General features: G+C 42.0%; 3 protein-coding genes across 5 annotated transcripts; all 3 read right to left on the bottom strand.

Annotated features, from left to right (window-relative positions):
• Window positions 1–3,268: 3,268 nt before the first annotated feature.
• On the bottom strand, window positions 3,269–13,259 carry LOC147419010 (uncharacterized). Of its 2 annotated transcripts, none has more exons than XM_086505477.1 (3): window positions 12,985–13,259; window positions 12,797–12,880; window positions 3,269–3,679 (listed from the first exon to the last, which is right to left on the bottom strand). In XM_086505477.1, the coding sequence occupies exons 1-2, from the start codon at window positions 13,250–13,252 to the stop codon at window positions 12,816–12,818; spliced, it is 333 nt and encodes a 110-aa protein (XP_086361603.1). In that variant the 5' UTR covers window positions 13,253–13,259; the 3' UTR covers window positions 3,269–3,679; window positions 12,797–12,815. The 2 variants fall into 2 exon arrangements, with proteins under 2 accessions (XP_086361603.1, XP_086361604.1); XM_086505478.1 differs by lacking the exon at window positions 3,269–3,679 and adding an exon at window positions 10,466–12,698.
• A 564-nt stretch (window positions 13,260–13,823) lies between these two features.
• Window positions 13,824–16,387, bottom strand: LOC147419009 (pentatricopeptide repeat-containing protein At4g39530-like). 2 transcript variants are annotated; one of them, XM_086505475.1, is made up of 2 exons: window positions 16,237–16,387; window positions 13,824–15,897 (listed from the first exon to the last, which is right to left on the bottom strand). In XM_086505475.1, the coding sequence occupies exons 1-2, from the start codon at window positions 16,257–16,259 to the stop codon at window positions 13,827–13,829; spliced, it is 2,094 nt and encodes a 697-aa protein (XP_086361601.1). In that variant the 5' UTR covers window positions 16,260–16,387; the 3' UTR covers window positions 13,824–13,826. The 2 variants fall into 2 exon arrangements, with proteins under 2 accessions (XP_086361601.1, XP_086361602.1); XM_086505476.1 differs by having other exon boundaries at window positions 13,824–15,785; window positions 16,237–16,365.
• A 2,966-nt stretch (window positions 16,388–19,353) lies between these two features.
• On the bottom strand, window positions 19,354–21,057 carry LOC147419008 (uncharacterized). The gene has a single exon (XM_086505771.1). It carries the CDS (start codon window positions 21,055–21,057, stop codon window positions 19,354–19,356), a length of 1,704 nt encoding a protein of 567 aa, XP_086361897.1.
• Window positions 21,058–22,530: the final 1,473 nt, after the last annotated feature.

Below are 22,530 nucleotides of genomic sequence, written 5' to 3'. Positions count from 1 at the left end.
CTACATGTGTGAGGAGAATGAAACTGTAGTCCTTGGAATCACTCTAGGAAGATAACAATCCATCTCTCTCTCTCTCTCTCTCTCTCTCTCTCTCTCTCTCTCTCTCACACACACACACACACACACACGTGCACACACACACACACACACACCAATAACATCATATTAGTAAATTTGGGAATTTCGCAATTTCCACTTTCAGAAGAATATTAAGATTTGACCACATAGCCAAATCTTAGCAAAAGTTTGAGAGTATGGCTTGAAAGAGATCTTCAATCACTACCCTGTGAGACAGATTTGGCCTTAAAAAAACAGTTTGAGATTTGTCCTTATGGCCAAATCTCAAACTGTCTAATATGGTGTTCAATATCCCTTTTGGATTGTTCCTATGCTGGTTTAAAATTATATCCTCTCTCTCTCTCTCTCTCTCACACACACACACACACACACACACACATACTCACTTACCCACACACACACACACACACACATGCCTTGTGATAGTAGATATAAAACATCTACATATGTGAAGCTAAAGTAGTCGTAGGAAAGCTCTCCTAGAAGCTAAAACAATACTGCTAGCCATAGAAGAAGCCCAAATGCATCCAATGTTAAGATGCTCTACATCCTTTCATCCCTGTTTAAGGTCTTTTTGTATTCACCATTGCAAGAAAAGGACTCATTTTAAACTTTGGCTTTAATTACAACATCACCATCATAACTTGTAGATAAATATCTCTCAGCATGTCGGCCCCCACAGTGCTCTAATGTACAAGAAGTGTGATTGCTACAAACGAGAGCGTAGCAAGCCTGAAAAATACCAAAAAACAACAAACTAGAAGGAATAAAATGAGAAATTTACATCAAACAAAGAGAGAGAAAGAGCGAGAGAGAGTAGAAGAGCTCGTGAAGACGCACCTCCTAGAGTGAAGTGCTACGCCGGCACAGCAAGAGAGAAGGAAGGAGAGGACAAGAATAATGACACAAGCATTGGATGCAATCTCCCCCCGTACAAGAGTGAGCATTATCCTCTTGCACGTATTTACTTATAGATTTCTTGAATGTTCAAAGTGAGTACAAACTAGCCGACCGTCATAAACGACCAAAGCTCATAAAGAGCACTTGAATAATAAAATATACATAAAATGCCATATCCTTTCACATAGTCCATTAGCTACTAACTTTTTTCCACCTGTCAGTTTTGTAATAAATAGAAACTTTTATCAATTCTATTACATACCTCTCTATTGAAAATCAATTTTCCTCAGTTGCAAAGCTATAAATCTGCAAACTATACTGGTCAAAGACAATGATTAGTATTTTGTGTTAGGAACATCTCATAATAAAAGAAAAAAAAATTAAACTAAACAACATTGTTTATGACCGTCATCATCCATATACTACCTATTCTAGTATGCCACACCATTAGAATAAGGATTATATGGCATACCGTGGTGTATTAGGATATCATTGGTCACACTCATCATACAATAACTTAATTCATATCACTGTCAATTTCAGTTCCATTAATACTGTCGCGACAGAAAATCATTAGTTACCCATTTCAAATCCAATTTAAAATCAAAATCCAAATATCTGCCAACATGTATCCGGGTAACAAAATCATACAAAGGACATTGGTGGCCAGCCACACTGCGGCATGATTTCATGATCGATGTTGCCTAAATCGACAAATCTACACCCATAAGATGTGCTGCCTAAATCGGCAAGTGCTACCTAAACCGGAAAATATGCATTGATGCTACCTAAATCAATGAATCTACATTTGTTATTGTTTAAAAATCATGAATCTGTAGTTTGTAGTTGTGCTGTCTAAATTGCCGAATCTACACTGACAAGTGGTGTTGCCTAAATCGGTGAATCTACACCAAGATGAGCATTGACACACAGCTTAAATCGACAAGTTTGTGTGCATGTGACCAATGGATCATACCATACATAAAAGAGAAAAACATTTATTATTTGTTTGACACCTTGGAGTATAGCAAAGTACTTACAAACTGATGTTCATGAATCCAAAATACCTTAGCTGATGTGAGTAGCTACAAAGCTTAATGATAAATCATTTCCACAAAAATGTCATTCAATGTAAGTAGGAGCCAACATGTGACAAGTGTTTGATTTCATAGCATATAAGATGATATAGACAAACAAAATATGAAAAGATAGTGATGTATTGGACGTACATACCTAGAGGATATACACTATTTGAAAATACATGTACTAGGTCTGTATAGAGAGAGTTGTGTTGTCTCTTAGTAGACACATACGGGAGTGTGGAACAGTCTTATATGAGAGAGTTAGTATATTCACGACTAAGTAGTAAGGTATAGATTAGTTTAGATATTTATGATAAGAAGCAAGGAAGGTATCATAGAATCTGGTAGAACATGGCTAATGATCACTCATGCTTTTAAAATGATTTTGCAAAATAAAACAAGGAGATGACTTATCTGATTGCGTCACATTATGGTCTGCATTGATTTTTGAGAATTTTAGACAATAAACAAGTTAGACATTAAAGTTAAAAAAATGAAGAGCATTATCAAAATCATTTGGTTAAGTGCATTTAAGATGGATACTGGAATTGCCTTAAACTTGTAGTAAACCTAATAAAGGTAATGGTGTTGACTAGTACTATTGTAATTAACAACTAATAAAATATAACAATGAGTTGTTTGAAGAGGAAAAAATCAAGAAAATCTTCACAATTTTATAAGTGCAACAAATTTTAATCCCTATAGATGAGGTTATGACATTTTATAACGTCAATTGATGAAATAAATCATAGAAAGACCATATAGTTTCATCATCATACAAGTTGCAAAAAGTGGTCACAGCCGAAGTTTACAATAGGGATGTTGAATAGCAAGAATTCTTGGATATTTGGTCAGATAGAATTGTTACAACTTAGCATAATTTAAAGGATTTACCAATCTTTACTGATATGAATGACGAGGTTGGTAAATTGAGAAACAGATTCTCACATCAATCAAGTAAGATTGAAGGACTTATTGATGAAGTATGGAGCTTTTCCCAAATGGTCGTCATGCATAATTAAAAGTGTGTTTAAACATGACTAAACTTTCTTTAACTACCACCATATCTATGAGCTACTTGGAAGCGAGAACCGGAGGAATTTCTATAGTTGAAGCCAAATGGAGCTCCACCGCATATTTTACACAAACTGCTAGGGATATTAGAAGCACCTAAGAATAAACGGTTCCTCACAAAAGTACAACAAAGAAACAACAATAAGAATACATTAGATATTGTCGCTTACGTCTGATTCTGATGAAGAAGTGTTGCAAGTGAGCAATAGTTACACAAGATTGTGGCAGCGTAGACTTCACCGCATCCCATTGATGGCCGCATGGTGAGTGGGTGGGTGTTCTGTTGCAAAGTTGAGGGGGAGAAAGAGAGAGAGAAAGGAAATCAAATGTTATATTAACCATCTACAAAAGGCTAGGAGACCAAACTAATACAATCCTTGTGGATGTAAACCAATGATTGGGTACAAAAATTAAAATGAAGTAAAGTGAAAGACTGATTAGAATCGTCGGAGTAAACCATCATCATCATTCACTGTTCGACGTTGTCAAAGAAAGGATTGCACTATTCGTAGAAGAACTTCATCAATTTCCGCCACTCTAAGTATCTGTATTGGGAGGGGGAAGAGAGAGAGCAAAATGAAATGAAATGTTATATTACTCGTCTTCCAAAGGCTTATGGGACCAACCAATATAATCCTTATGGATTTAATAAAACGTTTGGGTACAAAATAAAATGAAGTAAAGTGGAAGACTAAAGAAATCATTGTTGATGCTCGGGGATGAGCTGCAGTGGCCGTGGTCACAAAAAGTATTATAGCAGTTTTGAGGAACTTTGACAATGGCCGCTTTTGTATGCAGTCATACTAGGGGAGAGAGACAGAGACAAAAAGAAATACCGAAAGGGGCGCCAGTCTTTGGGGCCAATATCTCTAGGCACGGAACTCCACCGGGCCAGTGCAAATCTATTGTGATTTGTGAATTGTTTGAAGTGGTTATTTGGTGTTGTCGCGGTTGATTCTTGACTTGGAGTGTCCCAGTCTGTTACAAAGGTCCAAGCTTCGCCATGTCAGTATATACCTAAAAGGCACCGCCAAACAGTTGGTGGTCAACCCTATCGACTCTCACAGTCAGAGAATGAAACTGTTCCAAGCTAAGTGGATAGGTTTTGGGACCTTCTCTTGAAAGTCACCCCATTCAAAAAGAGTGAAGATTCGGAGAAGATGCACAAGTTTGAAGCAAGATTGCATGAAGCCTTGCAAAAGGCTATGAAGCTTTACCCTCGAGGTAACTTGCAGATACTTATGGAATCAGATCGCATAGCTGATGGAATACATAATAAGGGTATTCCCAAGAAGATGGTGCAAAGCACCTATCATGCCAAGCAGAAGGCTCTCCATCAACAACCTACCTCTACTTCTTCTTCTCAAAAGAAGAAAAGAACCGCCTCCGATGTAGAAGCAAAGCCAAATCAAACCAAGAAAGGGAAATATCTCTCTCCTGTTGAATTGAGAACCTACATCAACAAAGGAAGATGCTTCAAGTGTGAACAAATTGGACATATGAAGGGTGATTGCCCTACCAAAACCCCGCAACCACCTTCTTCCAATGTAGTCATGGGGTAGCATCAACAACCAACAGGCTCTTATTCTGTTTGATCCTGGCAGTACACACAATTTCATCTCTACAAAGCTAGCTAATGACCTGAATTTACAGCCCAACCGTTTTGGAGTTTATACTCAAACACAATCTGCTTTCAAAGGGCAAAACTCCAGTTCTACTCCAATCATAGGGAAGTTGAATGTAAAGGTCGACAACTACAAAGATTAAGAGTCTTTCTTACTAGCTTCACTTGAAAGGTGTAATGTCGTCTTGGGAATGCCTTGGCAGTACAAGATGCATCCCATCTCTGACTATGTTCAGAAAACTTTATCCTTTGATCATAAAGGAAAGCAATATCTTGTACTTGCGGATGCAAGTGATTGGCGTATCCACATCACCAATCACATTGCAATCAAGAAAGTAATGAAAAAGTGTGTTTCAATGTACTTAATTTTTGCAAGCGAGAGAGATGCGTCTGCTTCACAACTTTCTTCCTCTTTATATCAAAAAAGAATTAAGTTATTAGAAAGTTTTGAAGATGAACTCCCACCTTCTCGACCTGAGGATCATACAGTTGATTTGATCCCAAGAAGTTCTCCTCCAAATCAACCCCCTTGTCGAGTTAGTCGAATGCAACAAGAGGAAATCCTCAAGCAGGTTAATGAACTTTTGAAGAAGGGCTTAATAAGGTTAATGAACTTTTGGAGAAGTGCCGACAAAAGATCGATACTCTCGGAAAATCCTATCCATGAAAGTCGCTAGAGCATTGTTAAGGCCAAAGGGCACCACCAAAAATTCATATAAACCGAAACTTGTCCGAAAGGCTGTCTTGTAGACATCTCCCGGAGCGATTCAGATATGATGATATCCGCTTTTTAAATCAATCCTGCTGAAACAAGAGGATCCCTAAAGTCGCTCAAGAATATCATCGATCCTTGGAATCGGAAATCTGTTTTTGATAGTGATTTTATTGAGAGCTTTGTAATCAATGCACATTCTCCAAGATCCGTCTTTCTTTAATACCAACAACACCGGAGAGCGGTAGGGTGAAATACTCGGCTAGATAAGACCCTTTTCCAGAAGGTCTTTCACTTGGTTCATGATCTCATTCATTCTGGGCTCGCCTAACACGGTAAGGTGGCCGGTTCGGGAGTGTGCTTCCAAGAATCAGATGAATGGTGTGATTCTTAGGACGAGATGGGAGGCCCTCAGAGAAACAATCATCATGTGTGGAGAAATCTTGGCGTTCTTTATCAAGTTCAGACATGTTCGTTCTGTGTTCATCATTTAACTCTTTCAAGTAGATCGAGTAAACAAAAGAGACTGGATTTCATTACTTTAGAAATGGCCGAAGCCGATATAATAGGGACGGACTCGCCCTTCAGTTTTACATCAATTACAATTTTTCGCCCTTTTCATTTGTCAAGGTTTCTTTCTTTGCCCGATAATCGACCATGGCGTTGTTCTTATGATACCAAGGGACTCCTAGGATGACGTCACAGCCTTCCAAAGGCATGATGTAGAAGTCCTCGTGTCCTAAATACCCCTAACAATGCAACCGCAGTTTGCCAATGACAGGTGTAATGGCTATGTCCTGTCAGAGTGCCGCTAGAATTGCCTTTGCTGGTGGTCCTATCCTGTCGGGTGTAATCTCAAGCCATGCCGCCAATTCAAGTGAAATAAAGTTGGCCTAGGCTCTTCCATCGAAGAAAATTTGGGCTTCTTGATCTTTCACCTTGCCCCAAGCTCGACAAAGTTCTGTACTTTCATCAATCAAGCTTGGGTCAGTACCCATGCAATCTGGTACCAATCCTGCTTTCATCTTGCCTTTTCTGCCACGTTCCTCTGCTGCTCTTGAACTCTCTAGCGTGTCTTCAATTTGTTCTTGATGTGCCTTATTGGGGCCCTTTGCGGAGATGTGTCCATGTTCCTCGCAACCAAAACACTTCCCCTCTTTAATATACTTAGCTCTTTTTTGAAGAGTCGATCGGGGTCGTGCATCCTTATCCTTCTTTTCTTGGGAACTCTTTCTCTTTCCACTTTCATTGTTAGATGTCTGTCTGGTTTTCTGAGTCAAGATCTCGTCAGTGGGGTAAGTAAATTTCCCGAATGTATCAAGAAACCCCATTTCGCATAACCCATTGATTCTTGGATAAAATTTGACTTTTGTTCCAGGCAATAGTCTCGGATCTCTGTAGGGAGTCCGCAGCAAAACCGCTCAATCTGTTCCTTAAACGAGACCTTCTTAAATGAAGAGATTGGAAGAAAAGAGTCCCAAAACCTCTCGCAATAAACGTCCAAAGAATCTCCCTTCGCGGTTCGTATATCCCGTTCATACTCCCGGGTCAACCAAGAAGAAATAAAGAGCCTTTTGAATTTCAACCACTTGACTGGAGCTTCTTTTCGCAAAAGAAGAGTGGACCACCATTGTTGGGGTATAGGCGCCTGTGCCTTGCCCGGCCGCCCAGAGTCTAGGCGCCCACTGACTTGTATACCTTATACATAGCATAAGTGTATAGGGGACTGCTCACTCTTTGAGTCTCCCCACCCATATCTGTGTTGTGTGTCTCCTTCTCTCTCTCTCTCTCACTCTCCGTCTGTGGTGCTCCCCGATCCCCTTCAATTGGTATCAGAGCATAGGTGCGGAGGGAGCGCGTGTGTGCACAGTCACGACGACAGCGGAGAGCCAGTTTCATTCCCGAAATCGCGTCCACGCGCGCGCACTTTCAAGAGTGCAAACAGGGTTTCGACTTCAGCATCAATAAATTCAGCTTTCCGAGAGCGTTTCCACCTGGCGTCCTGGCGTTTTACCCCCCTTTCGAAGCTATTCGAGCCATCAAAAACTTCATTCGAGCTACGATTGAGGAGCTGCATTTTTCAGCCCTCTTTTGGCAGTTTATGTTGCGTTTTTGGGTCGAAACGGAGGTTTTTGGCATAGCTTTCACACCCGGACTCGGATACATGTGATCCAGGAGTCTACCTTGAGGTTTTGGCACGCTCCGGACGCGCTCGTCATATCAAAATTTTAAAATTTTGAACGCTGAATTTTCTGCAGCAGCAGTTGTTTATTGTGTGTCGAGGATTCCACACATGGTTTGCTCTCAGATGTGAGAGTGATGTTTGCTGCAAGTTTCCTCACAGGTGAGAGGATACAATGTATGCCTTATGTGGTTTGATGCTCAGGGAGACTAATGTGATTGCATTTTGAGCTCGGCAATGTATGCCTCGAGCATGTTTTTTGGCAGTCACAGGTAGAGAAGATATTTGTGTACTAGATTTGCAGGTGTTTGCAATGATGTATGCAAGGTGTGGAGATTGGTGCATGCATTTGGAGTGCGGTTTGATGCGCTTTGGTTGCTCATGGTTTTGAGCGTGCAGTCAGTTTGGTTACTGGTTTTGTGGCCGTTTTACTGACGAAACTCTGGCGAAATTTGCCCAGGAGTTTTATGCGTATCATTTATGCGATCTAGGTAGAGATTGCGGGTTGCACTCAGCATTTGCGTGCGGTGTTCTCTGCAGGTGGGAGATTTGTGTGTGTATGCATCGATACCGCACAGTGTGGGCTTGGTGATTAGCTCACGGTTTGACACGCGTACAGTTATCTTGGCACACTCACAGGAGTGAGTATTGTGATGTATGCTTGTGTGGCTACGAGCTAGGTAGCCGGATTCGAGCACTAATGGCTTGAGGTTTTTCAGCAGGTTTCAGCTACAGGTTTACAAGTTTACAGGCAGGTTTAAGGGCTTATTTGGGTGCTGAATTTTCAGCCATTGTTTCCTCTTTGCAAGTGTCCATGTATGGCTCAGTTGTAGGCTGATTTGGGACACATTTGTGACTTATTTATGCAGCTGTTTAAGAGCTGAATTTTGGGGCTGTTTTGGGACTGATTTGCAGCCATATTTGCAGACTTTTGTTGATGCGATTCAAGCCAGTTTAGGGCTGATTTGGTTGACATTTGCTACTCATTGTTGGTTGCTCTTTTGCGAGCATTATGGCTGATTTTTCATTTGACTTCCAGCGTTATGGTCTGACACAGTTTGATGGTGTAGATTTTGTTGCTTGGAAGGAACATATGCTTGTTGCATTGACGGATTTGGGGCAGGATAAACCCTTGCATGGTTTATCAGCGAAGCCCAATTCTATGCGTGATGATGATTGGCAGGATCTTGATGAGTTAGCCATGTCTACGATTTGTTTGCATCTGGTTGAGTCTGTTTACTGGCAGGTCTCGAGAGAGACTACAACTCATGCTTTATGGCAGAGTTTACATGTTATGTACGCGACATCCATGTCTACAGGGGAGTTTAGTCCCACTTCTATGTCCATGGGAGAGATTGATCCCACACGCAAGTCTCGACGGCATAGAGACTTGACATGTTGGCATTGTGGACATAGAGGGCACATTAGGCGTCGATGTTTCAGGCGTTTGAGACAACGGAGGCGATAGATGCGTGATGCAAATTTGGGCATGACAGATGCTAGTGAGATCAGTATGGTGGTTACTGAGTATGATTGTGACGGCGATGTCACATTTACATCTAGCTTGTCTTCAGATGATCTTATGTCTATGGATTGCATATCGGATTGCACATTGTCTTCACATTGGTTACTAGATTCAGATGCTACTTTCCATGTCACGTCGCATCGTGAGTGGTTTAGCACGTTTTCTAGTGGGAGACTTGGTTGTGTGCACATGGCTGATGGTGTTGTGTATGACATTGAGGGTGCAGGAGACATATGTTTGTCCTTGCCCATTGGTATGAGATTTACCCTGCGTCATGTGCGTTATGTGCCAAATCTGAGACGGGATTTGATCTCAGTCAAACAGTTACGGGATAGTGGATGTCGGGTATCGCTGCTTGAGCGATCTTTTACGTTGCATTTGGGTTCGCTAGTGATTGCGAGAGGTGCTAGAATTGGCACATGGTACCCATTGCACGTAGTACTGGTGCGAGATGGTCGAGTCTCAATCTTGTTACAGCCATGCAGAGAGCGAGAGACCCGGACAGTCTCTTTTGCTCATGGGTTGCAGGGTGCTTTGCATGGAGTGCAGAGTAGTGAGCTCGTTGTGCACACAGTTAGGGCACGACTTGAGCAGTCACATAGAGAGGTGACAGAGTCAGACATGCATGCTTTGCTAGTGACTGAGCAAAGCAGAGAGTCAGTTGTGAGAGATACTTCTATGCAGGATAGACATGTAGAGCGGTCTTGCTCTAGTGAGTCACGACAGGAGGACGTTGTGCAAGAGTCTATGCATACGGAGTTAGAGCATGAGAGCTCTAGTGAGTCACAACAGATTGAGTGGTCATGTTTGCAGTGGATTATTGTAGAGGAGGCTAAGATGTCAGCGATTATGCAGTCATTCCTTTCTATGCTCGACAGTGAGCATGGGGATATAGTTGTGCAGGATATGTCTTCCAGCAGACACCTAGAGCAGCTGGTTTGCTCTGAGGTTGCACGACAGGTTGATGCGTCTTTTGTGGACAGTCAAGAGATGCATGTGGCTGACACGCCTTGTCAGTCAGAGATGCCTATTGCCAGGGATATATATGTTGATGCATGCTCCGTAGAGCTAGCAGGGCCCGCTAGCATTGCATCGGCATTCGGTGGTCTCATGTATGAGATGTTGATCTTGAGACCGGATATCGCAGCTGCAGTGGGAGCATTTGCAGTTGGGGTTGTCAGTCGTTTGTTGACTGATGATTGCATAGTGCACGAGGGAGATATGCAGGTATTGCATACATACTTGCAGTACATGTGTGGTACGTCTGGTGGTGTATGGACTTACACGGAAGCAGGACAACCGGATGCACACGATCACAGCCAGCCAGTGGACATCGGTTGAGAGCGGTTTTCTCTCACCTTTTATAGTCTTTAGACTAGGTTCTCTTGCTTAAAGGCACAGTCGCCTTTAAGTGGGAGGTTGTTGGGGTATAGGCGCCTGTGCCTTGCCCGGCCGCCCAGAGTCTGAGCGCCCACTGACTTGTATACCTTATACATAGCATAAGTGTATAGGGGGCTGCTCACTCTTTGAGTCTCCCCACCCATATCTGTGTTGTGTGTCTCCTTCTCTCTCTCTCTCACTCTCCGTCTGTGGTGCTCCCCGATCCCCTTCAACCATGTTCGAGCATTGCCTTTTAGAAAAGATGCAGCCCCTCCTAATCTTGGAGTGCTTTGAGTAATGCCCTCCAGAGAAGGCTATGTCAAATTGCTCGATGAAGGCCAAAGCCCTCGGGGCATCTCGGAATCCAAAAAAGGATTCAAATTTTATCGACTGTCCACCTTTAAATTCTTTTGCTTTCTTGCTTTTGTCTTCGAGGAAGTCATATTGGTTGGCTCTGTAGAAGTCCCCTTCTTCTTAGCATAAAATATATGGTCATCTAAGTCCGAACTATCAAAGGATGACTCCACTGTAGAGCTATCAGAAACTCGGCGGGATCTGGGTTTCATTGCCTTTTTCTTGCCCTTTCCGTAGCTTTTCTTTTTGCTTTGTTGTTTGCCTTTTCAATTCTCCTCGCTCAAGTCAAAAGAGCTAGAAGAACTGTCAGAAGAAGAGGAACAAGAAGAACTGGGTAGTTCTTCAAAGCGTACACGCTTCTTCTGCTTTCTTGCAGATGCAAAAGAAGATTGACGGCCCAAATAACCAAGGTAGTCAGTCCCCTTCTTGCGCTTTTTCACTTGCTTTTTGAATTGATTGTTCGCATCCAAAAGCCGATTGATCTGAGTTTGAACCACCTCTTGAAGTTCCTTGTTCTGTGAACATCCTCAGATAAGGAGGTTTCTTGATTTGCCGGTTTGATGGGTGGTTCGGTGGCTTTCTGCCACTGAGTGTGCACTTCAATGATGGATTGCTGAGACAAAAATTTTGCAAACTAAGGATCTTTAACAAATTTAATCATCTGCTTTGTGCACTCATCAACCTATTGTCGACGTTCCATCTCTTAAAGTTCATATTGAGTAGGCCAAGGTGGCCCGTACTCTTCCCTCTAATTATTTGCTTGAATCTTCTTCATGATCTCCTCCCGCATCACAGATGCAAAAGAAGTTGACTGATTCTTTCCAGAATCCATAAGTGTCGCGAAATAAGGGATCCGATTTCCCTATAGAAGAGAAATCGGCCGTGCTCTGATACCAATGTAACAAACTTGGATACCCCAAGTCAAGATTCTACCGCGACACAGCAGAGATTCGCTCTTAAACAGTTCACAGAAGATGGCACGGCCCGGCGTAGTTCCGTGCCAAGAGCTATTGGCCCCAAAGATTGGCGCCCCTTTCGGTATTTCTTTTTAAATTAATCTATGTGCAAAGTACAAGAGCCCGTGGGTGCTCACTCTCAGTCTCTACATCCATATGCCGAGAGAAGTGAGCCCCTAAGGCTTATTTATTCTTACAAGGGATGCCCAAAAGCAGAGCCCCAAAAGCTTTTAAAAATAAAAGCAAACTGTCCCAAAAGCTGCCAGCGCTAAATCAGCCAGCAAAAAGCAGCAGCACAAATCAAGGAATTCCGTACAGTGCCACACCAGCATGTCAGCGCATTTTGCGGCCGTCTGTACAGTTGCGGGATTCGCGGAAATCCGTACAGTGCTGCCACATAAGCCTGTCGCGCATTCTGCGGGAATCTGCCACGTCAGCAGTTGGTTGTCTGGGGGTCTGCCACGTCACCAGTTTGTGACAGTGTCCCACCCAACGGGGGATTTGAACCCACAACCTATAGGTTGAGAGGCCAAAGCCTTACCGTTAGGCCAACTCTTTGGGGACAGCAGTGGCCATTTTTACTAAAACATATCTTGTTAAGGACAAAGTTAAAGAGACAAAATCAGAATCTATTTCTTACACTTCAAGTAGATGCCAATCTGAAGTTAATTAGCCTCAAGCCCTTCAGTTTTCTGGTCGTTGCATTTAACGTGTCAGATAGAACTAAACTGGGAAATTTGAGTTTCGAATTCCATCAATGCTGAACCTTATTTCGATTACCGCCCGCAATAATGAATGTGATAGGACTTTCATTCACTTTTGACTCATCCTCTTAGCAATTCCATGATGGTTACATGCCAGGAAATTATTCAGCATTATTGCAAAATTTTGTGCCGAAACAAAAGTCCCTAAATGTACACAAGGAATACCTTTGTGAACTTTGTAAATCTATTGAAAGCCGTATGTTATATAGTTCCTGTCATCTGTATTTGGCATATCGCCTTGATATGTTCCTGGAAAATTCAACAAAAAAGCCTGCTTCTGAGTAAAGCTTGCCAGGTAATAAAGGTGAAGAGCAAAAACAAACTCACACTGATCAAGAATGACCAAATAATACCAGTTCGAGAAAGCTTTCTAGCTTTATCGTCAGCACATCCTGCCAGATTTATTCGGCTTTGTTCAGCCACCAATTCATAGGCTGGGTTCAGACGGGGCCGAGGTGAGGAAGGAGAAAGGGTCGTGTGCACACGGTGGCTGGCACCCATTGGAGAAAACCAGAATGCATGTCCCTGGTCCACCGATGCCATAGCTACAGGGAATGGCCCACAGTGGCTGGCACCCATTGGAGAAAACCAGAATGCATGTCCCTGGTCCACCGATGCCATAGCTATGGGGAATGGCCATTTTCAGGTCTCCGTTCCCCATTCCCATTCCAAGTTTCCGTTTCGAATCCCCGTTACGTTTTCAAACGCGAGTATCCAAAACGGGAATGGCATCTCATGCCCGTTGCTGTTCCGGGTGACTATGCCCACCATAAGTTGGGCAAACCCACCTACCCCCCCCCTTCGGAGATTTGAGATTGTCGCTGCCTTTTTCGGTGCCAATCGCTGGGCACGCAGATGAGCATGGCGCATTCCCCCTGCACCACCTGTGATTGGTTGACAGTCAGCTCGTCAGCTATGCTACCTTCTGCCAAACCAGAAGGTTTACCACTAGGCTCACCTGAACCCAGCCATAGTAACAGGAAGTCAACAATTTTCATGCATTAAGAAGATCAACTGCTGTCCTTTCCTTTTCCTCTGTTGTGATTTGATTAAGATCAGGCATATCAGTGTAGCATATATGCAATAATTTGCTGAAGTGAGATATTAACCACCTCATGGTCTTCTGCGCATTCCTAATTCCCTTTTCCATGCGTTACACCCCCCCCACACACACACACATCCAAGTCTTTTTGTATCACATTGCGCATGAGGTCGCCTTATTCACGCAGTATTCATCCTCCACCCCAGAAGCTCCATAGATATTTGATAGCAGTACAAAAGCTCCTTCGTCCTCTGGCAGTAGCTCAACTATGCAGTCCAAGACACATTCTGCTCTTTCCATATCACCCAGATTCCTGCAGGCACTCAGGAGTGCTCTCCATGCCATTGCCTCAGGTTTACAAATCAGTTCCTTCACATAAAATTCTGCTTCTTCCAAACGACCTGCCCGGCCAAGCAAATCCACCATGCACACATAGTGCTCTGTCACTGGCTTAAATTCATAGCCTTGATTTATAAGATAAAAATGAAAAAAACCTTCATCCATCAAACCGCCATGACTGCACGCTGTCAAAACGCCAACAAATGTAACATGATTAGGCCTAATACCTTCCTTTCCCATGCAATGTGCCAGATGCAACGCCCTGAAGCTCCGATTATGTTGAGCATAAGCTGCAATCATTGACGTAAATAAAACCACGTCTTGATTTGGAATGTAATAAAAGACTTGCTCAGCTTCCTCTATGAAACCACATTTTGCATACATGTTTACAAGGGCACTCCCCACAAATGTATCTCTGCAAATTCCTATTTTAACAACCCTTGCATGTATGTACTTGCCATGTTTAAGGGCAGCTATGTTGGAACAAGTATTAAGAATAATGGTGAAAGTGGTCTCATTTGGCTTGACCTCTGCTCTGTCCATTTGTTCAAGAAATTTCATAGACTCTTCAATGTTTCCTTGGCTGCAATACCCTGTGAGCATTGCATTCCATATAATGACATCCTTTTTGGGCATTTTACAGAATGCCTCCATTGCATCATCTATGCTCTTACATTTGACATACATGTCGACGAGTGCACTTCCTACAAAGTCATTGGGCTTGGTTAGGAACTTCATCAAAAGAGCATGCACTGCTTTTGCCTGTTCAAGATTCCCAAGGCTCGCAAAAGCATTGAAATTGCTTACAAGAGAGATATCACCAGGTTCATGCCCCTCTTGCTCCATCTCTTTGAAAAGACTGAAGGCCTTGTCAGAAAAACCTTGCTGTGCACATCCTGCAATCATTGTAGTCCACGTCACCACATCTCGCTTACTCATATTCAAAAAAACCTGCCAAGCATCACCAACACTGCCACATTTCACAAACATGTCAATGCAAGCATTCTGCATAAAAAGGTTTGGCTGGATTCCACTTTCTTGAATGTCTATACAAATATTTTTTCCCTGCTCTACATCTCCTAAACCAGCACAAGCATTGAGAGCACAAACAAATGTCACCTCGTTCGGTAACACACGGTTTTGTTTCATTATATTGTAAAGCTTTAATGCTTGATGGAAGGAATTATGCTTCGAGTACCCAGCTATTAATGCTGTCCATGTGACAACGTTACGCTCTTCCATTTTATCAAACACATTTTGAGCATCATGAATGCTGCCACATTTGGCGTACATGTTGATGAGTGTGTTCAAAGTAAAAAGACTGACTTCAATCCCAAATTTAACAATGTGACCATGAATGTACTTACCAACTTTGAGAAGAGACAATGTAGAACATGCTTTGAGGATGCTGACTGTTGTGACTGCATCAGGACTCAATCCCTCAGATTCGAGCAAGCAGAAAAGTTGAAACGCCAAGCGCATTTGACCTTGTTTAGCATAAGCTGCAATCATGGTGTTCCACATAAGCAGATCACGATCGGGCATGTTGTCAAATACTTGCCTAGCTTCAGTAAGACTCTTGCACTGCACATACATGTTCATGACGGCAGTCCAAAGGAAAATGGTAGGCTTAAACCCTGTATTCACAATATGCGCATGCACTTCTTTGCCCTCTGCAAGTGCTCGTAATCTGATGCAGGCTTGAAGAAGACAAACATAATCACTTGAAGATGTATGATTGTGATGGTTCAAATTCAGCAGCTGCAAGGCATCCTGCAGCTTACCTTGGTTACAAAGAGATCTAAGAGTCTCGCTAAAATCTTTGCTTTCTGTCTTGATACTGGAGGGGTTATCACATTCTGATCTCACTACAGTACCCATCAATCTGTATTCAAACAAATTAATGAAATGTACACACACCTTTTTTTGGCAATGCCGCATACACATGCGCGCACATACACAAACCAGATCAATGGCTACCTAATCATCTGTTTTCAACAAGTAAAAGATAGTGCAAACCCAAGAGGATAAAACTGTAAAAAACCTGGAAACCTAGAGAGCAAGAAAAAGATGTGATCCTGTGTGTGTGCGATCCTATGCATGTGCACGCGCACGCGCACGCGCACGCACACATACACTCACGAATGCCATACGCGTGCACACAGACACAGTCAATCATAGAGGAGGTGAAACAATATCTGCAATTACAAGCCTTTCAACGCACCGTAGTCCAGTGTGAGCTCTCATATGACGAGTCCTTGTCCTACTCCTGCGTGCCACAGACTCCGCTGTGTTTGGTTTTCAAATTTCAAATTTCACATGAAACTTGATCGGGCCGTGGGTTTGAACTTTGCACGCTAGCAAGCCCCTTTGGTAGCGTGCAATTTTTCAGTGCGTTCGTTTTCACTGCCTCATTAGTAACTAGTCTTGCTTGGTGGGCCTCGCTATATAACATCTATAGAATACAGTAGCACATATGAAAATTGACATTTAACATCTGGATTCTGAAGGAAGAAACAGCACTGTGTGAAAAGCATATAGACATTTGAGAAATGCTACGTTTTTTTTTTCGATGAAAAAACCAATGTATTTGTTGTGAATTTTGCGAATGGTTTTTGTGGATAATAATTAAGGAAAAAGAGAGAAAAAGGATGTTGTGTTAGCAGACAGGAAATCAGATTTCATTGAGACGTGCACGACAGTGACAAATATAATTTAGATATTTTTGTTTTGTTTCAAGAACATGTATTTCTTGCAGTGAGGGGGATGAGCTCGAAGAATATTATATCCAAATGAACTTGTACTACTATGTGTACCGATGAATGTTTTTTCTAGTATACGTGCTACATGTAAATTCTTGGAGACGGAAAGTATGTCAAAAATAAAGTTTTCTTCGAATGGCCGGTAGCAAACAACGTCGGATCGCATTTTTGAAGGTGGTTGTCGAGTGTGCTCTGCCTTTCGTCTTTCAAAATTGTTTGTGACACCTATGTACTTTCGTCCATTTTGGCGACATGTGATGGAGTAGACGGTGTATTCAATGTCCGTTGTTTTTTGCTCGGTTGATTGTCGTGCTCGAGAAGCAGAACTTGAGTCTTGTTGTCCTGTTCCGCACAGCAAAGAAAGAAACAAGATTTCTGCAAGATTGCATGCTGGAACTTGAGAATATTAGACTATATAATCGAGCGAGGTATTTCTTGAATTTTTTTCATGGTGGTGTCACATGTGGATGGGTTGTCGATGTTGATGAAAGCGTACGGATAGTCACTTCCAAAGCGTGCTTTGTAAACATCCTTGTTGTGTTGCCACGTCAGCTTTTGCTCTGTAATTGATGGTGGCTCGTCATTGCACTGTCTCCTGAAGTTTGCAAAGATCTCACTTGCGTCATTGTTCGTTGTATTTACGAGGTCCTCGAGCGCGACATCGTAGCCATAGTGCAACATCTCAAGAATGTAGGGCTTTATTGGTGTCTTCAATTGAAGCAAACGATTATCGTCCTCGACTGTCATGAGATCCTCGGGCACGTCAATCTCTATAGATAGTTTGCAAATGATCTCTTTCATTAGACCTAGAAAAAAGAGTATTAGAAGGGACAAACAAATTTTTTTTCCTTTTAAAAAAGCATGTTTTTTTCTTGTTTATTGTAGACAGCAAAGCAATGAGAAGAAGGAAAATATAAAGTTGCATGTGTGTAGAGCTAACCTGTTGCTCTTTTGATACCCATACTCTTGTTTTGTTCGAGCTGCTTTACGGATCTGTCTATTAACAATCGCAATTCAGCATGGTTTGCAAAACCCTTGATGTAAGTGTCCGAGCGACAACCTGCCAGGTTAAGCAAGTGCATTTGCCTCTCTGTTGGATACTGACGTGGTTCGATTTGGGGGTTTTTCTTTGAGGCAATGTTTTGCTTGAAAAGGGCAACAAGTCTCTACAAGGTTATACAAAAGCAATCAGTATTTTGTGTGCATTGGAGGAACATAATGTGATATGTTTTTTTTAGAGCAGTATACCTTTGAATTGCTCATTTTATTCTCTTCGTTATCTATGTTGCCTGCAATGGTGACATGGTTAGAGTTCATACTAGAAAAATCAATAGTAGAATTGTGCAGAACCGCTGAGAAAGTGTTCATAAGAATCGAGACAAAAGTAGAGCGCAAGATAATGCTACAAAGAGTGGAGTGCAAGTTAATGACAGTTTCAAAAGATTAACATGGAAGAACTATTGAGACATCAGTTATATATTTATATATTATTTGTTGCACAAATGCTGGAAAACAAAGTCATAAGAAAATTTTACGAACTCTTAGAGTACATGATCAAGTAGCCACCAAAAGTTTCCTAATGAGTTCCGTGTATAATATGAAGTGGAACAGGGCGAAATATATCAGGAGTCGGTAGATTGAGAATTTGGAGGTTTCGACGATCTGTGATTCGCGATAACATGACGTATGCAAGCCCTGGTGCAAATGCATGATAAGAAGAAATTTGGTAGAAATTGTTGCACCCTATGCCTTGTGTCCAGTCATGGCGTATGCAAGTGTCAAGGGGAATGTGGATTTGTGAAACCATGTGCCATTGACTACAGTTCGTTTATGCTTTGTCGACGAAGTGCCATCTTTTTACCGGTGCATGATCAGAACAACGATACATGTAAGTTGATCTTCGTTGTTATGTGTTATGTCGTCAACAGTACATGTTGCACCATTTGCTGCACCGATTGTTAAGTCGATGTTTTCAGTCTAGCTCGTTGAACTTAGGGTCTAGGAGCCATTGTTGAAGTACATTTGCCCGCGTTCGTCTTCAGGTCAACTTTTGTAATGTCAGTTTGATTGTACAACTTATTCAAGGCAAGGTTGTTGTAGTGTTGGACGTCTGATCTATGAGTGCAAATTATTGTAGTGGAGTCGTTGATGTAGTCATGAACATGTGATTCGTCTATAATGCATGCTCCCAAGGTACAATTGATCTCATCTATGGTTGGTCTTCTTTCACAAATAATGGTTAAGAATTGGAGGAGTTCAGGGTCCGTTGCATGTCGTATGGAGCATGACATCTTGTAGAAAGTTTCATGCAGCCAATGCACCAAGCTTGTGATATGACATGCTTCACAAAGGTCCCGTGCGTGATTACAAACTGGGGCCAACTGTGCAAGGTCACCAAGCAAGAGAATACATTTGTTGTTGAAGATATCTGTCAATGTACCGCTTGTTACATTGACAATCTGTCTTACGATAAGATCAAAAGTGGTCCGTGTTAACATAGACAACTCGTCTATGATTATAATATCTGCTTCTTTTATATCCAAATATCGTTCGTCGGTCTCGTGAATAGAGAGGGGATACTATTGATTCCTTGTTGGTATCTTGAATTGATAATGGACTGTAGATGCAATGCTGCTAAGTCTTGTTGCTACAGCTCCGGTCAATGCAGCAAGTATGACACTCATGTTTCGTCTGACATACTCATATGTCAAATATTTGATAAGATGTGTTTTTCTGCTCCCCGGTGTCCCCGTGACGACATGCAAGCCGTTCTTGGCATTCAATAATTTGTTGTATATATTTAACTGTTCCATTGTGAGTTCTGAGTTATTGCCATCAGCGAACTCCTTCAATATGGCTAGTGACTTTACTCGATGGTGGTGCATGTTTGGGTCATTATCTTTTGAAGGTGTAATTGTTTCATTTACTCTTCGCAGTGCAGTTTTCTGAAGTATCATATGGACAAGCTGATCGATTTGTTCATTGACTAGCATGTTTCTTTGTGTGTACTCTGTAATGTACATCTCCGAGTCCTCGTTGCTTTGGATCAGATCCCTTGCCTGACACTCTACGAAGTAAGAGCCCATTGTAAGATTATCAGTTGGTAGAAGATCTGTCTCTCTTTGGAAGCATACATGACGTAGCAAGATGTTATAGAAGAAGGCTTTTGTGTGGTGTCCTGGATGGTATTCTGTGAACCTGACCAATCTTTTCTGATGTTTAATGACATTGCCATAGTTGTCCAGCAAAGGTGTGGATTGTGCACTTTGCCGACGTTTTTTGACAATGTGGTTTTTGTGGTACTCAAAGAATGTTAAGGTTTCAAGGGTGGTTGGTTTAGCACAATACAAATCATCAGGGTGCATCACAACATTGTGTGATTTGGACATGATATGTTGTTTGAGTTCTGGAGGCGACAAATCTATGTAGAATACAGCGTCGCTTTTTGTTATGATTGGAATCTGTAAGCAATTCAAAGCAGCTTCTGTGGCAGAAATTGTCTTAGTCAAAAGAGCAGCAGCTATCAGTTGTTGTAGTTTAATCTTGTCAAGTCCTTCCAAACCCAATTTTGTGGCTGCTTCTGCAGATATGTTCAATGGTCCAATATCCTCAGTCTTCATTGTGTACTTGAGTAGATAATACGACAAAGATGAATTTGTGACACGTTGGATATTCATATGAGCGCCCCAAAGTAGAAGAACAGTTGAATGGTATGGAACCACATTTCGATCATCGTGAGTTGGTCGATAGTACATCCACTTCAAGGAATGGGAATCTAGAGATGGACAAAGATTTGGCCGAATGTCGTATGGAAATCCGTACTTGCATTTGCCATTGTGGCTGTGGACGTGACATGCATCACGACATACATGCATTTGTTTCTTAAGGACGAGTTCACGAAGTGTGCTTGCATGCATTTCATCAGCAAGTGAAATAGGAATATGAGCAGAAATCTCTGATGTTGTTTGCTCGATGTCGTTCTCATCCACCCATAGGATGACATGGGCATGAAGGGATCCTCTGTTTTGGATCTCATACCGTATAAGGTGGTGATGAATTCGGCCCAGGATCTGGCTTCCTTGTAAGATATAGCAATTCATGAACTGTTTCGATCGATTGTGAAAGAGCAATGCACATTCAACTGGACAATCTTTCCAAGAGAACTCAGCGTTGAATGTCCAAGCTATCCTCTCGATTGTACGGATCTCATTCCATTTTGTGGCGGTCACTTCATCAGCTGTGAAAGTAATGAATATGTTTGGCAAACCCCATGCATCAACCATGGTGATCAAATCCTTTAATGAACATCTATGCCAGGATGGACTGCTAGCAATTGTCGCTGGGAGGTTGAAGCGAAATATGTTCATTATGGCTTCCTCGTCGTTTGCATTCTTGTGTGCTCTTTTGTACTTGTCGATATCTCTCTACAGAATGGTGTTTGTTGTATTGTTCGCGATCAAAATTGCCTGTTTCGGCTGGTACATTAGCAGGTGATATGGCTTGTACAATGTATACAAAGAGAATAGGGTGTGAATTCTCATTCGAATGTAGTCACTGAATCGAATCTGTCCATTGTACTGGCCATGTCCATAAGGAAAGAAGAACGGAAAAAGAGCTGACTCTATTGTGATGTCTTTGAAATCTGATATCCGGCTTGGCAAGCCATTGTACATGAAGGAAGCAACACGATTGAGAAGCATATCTTCGTTGCGGAGCTGTATGGAACCAAACTCATGCGTGTCGTATGTGGTATATGCGTGTCGTCTTGATGGCTCAGCCAATGTTTCCAAAATCGAGAAGCTGTTTTCATTCTGGGCTTGCTCCATCAAGTCGAAGGGTTGTACCTCTGAATGACGACGGATCATTTCTCCTAGAACCTCTTCAGATAGTATGCACAACCCTATTCTTTTGTGTGGTCGTTCCGCCATGCACTTATATCTCTGCAATATGGGATTGTTCTTGAGATTGAAAGCCAGGACATCTGAAATGGTTGAGGTGGATAGCTCATGACTTGTTGAGAGTAGACTAGCAGCACTTGACCAAGATATTAGTGGGTTATCTAGCAATGACCTCCGCTCTAGTGATCCTTGTGCTATTGCATGTGTATTTTTTATCACACTGATCGAATGCTAAGCAGTTGTGTGTGTATTTGTCGAGTAGAGAGAATACGCTCTATGTAGTCAGGTGTATGAATGGCAATATATCTTTGATGGGAATTAGTTGTTTTACAAGAAGTACACGTCGTCCATGAGTATTTGACTTCTGCATGTTCCAAAGCTCTCAACAACAATACTGAAGTGAGTGCAACAGGATTGTCTATGACTCGTTTGTCGTTGTACGTGAGGTTTGTCATCGCGCAAGAAGGACACAGTTCTAGATTGTGAGCGAGGATGTCACATTGCATGATCCAATCTTTATATAATGGAGTAATTTCAAACCATGACCTAGCATATGGATGGTGAGCTGTTTTCAACTTGGCTTTGAAGTTCGTTTCCTGGCATCGTGGCGCTTGGACTGTAACCTTGCAGGCCTTGAGAACTTCATATTGATACCTACTATGGGAGAAATGAGGACAAATACAGTATGGCATCAACTGTTTAGGTGAAAAGTTAAGATGCAAAGAGTGGATTTACGATTGCAATATACTACATGTGTTTACTACTCAAAGAGTTTTATGTATAATTCATATATATAGATGTTGGTCGACATCAATTGTATAGTTATGAAAGCAGTATGCAAGTAAAGCAAAATGAAGG

This window comes from Adiantum capillus-veneris, chromosome 29 (genome assembly GCF_014529385.1).
Source record: "Adiantum capillus-veneris isolate H3 chromosome 29, ASM1452938v2, whole genome shotgun sequence".
Lineage (NCBI taxonomy): Eukaryota > Viridiplantae > Streptophyta > Polypodiopsida > Polypodiales > Pteridaceae > Adiantum > Adiantum capillus-veneris.
Note: the sequence above shows the minus strand (reverse complement) of the source record. Positions and strands in the feature narration are given on the sequence as shown.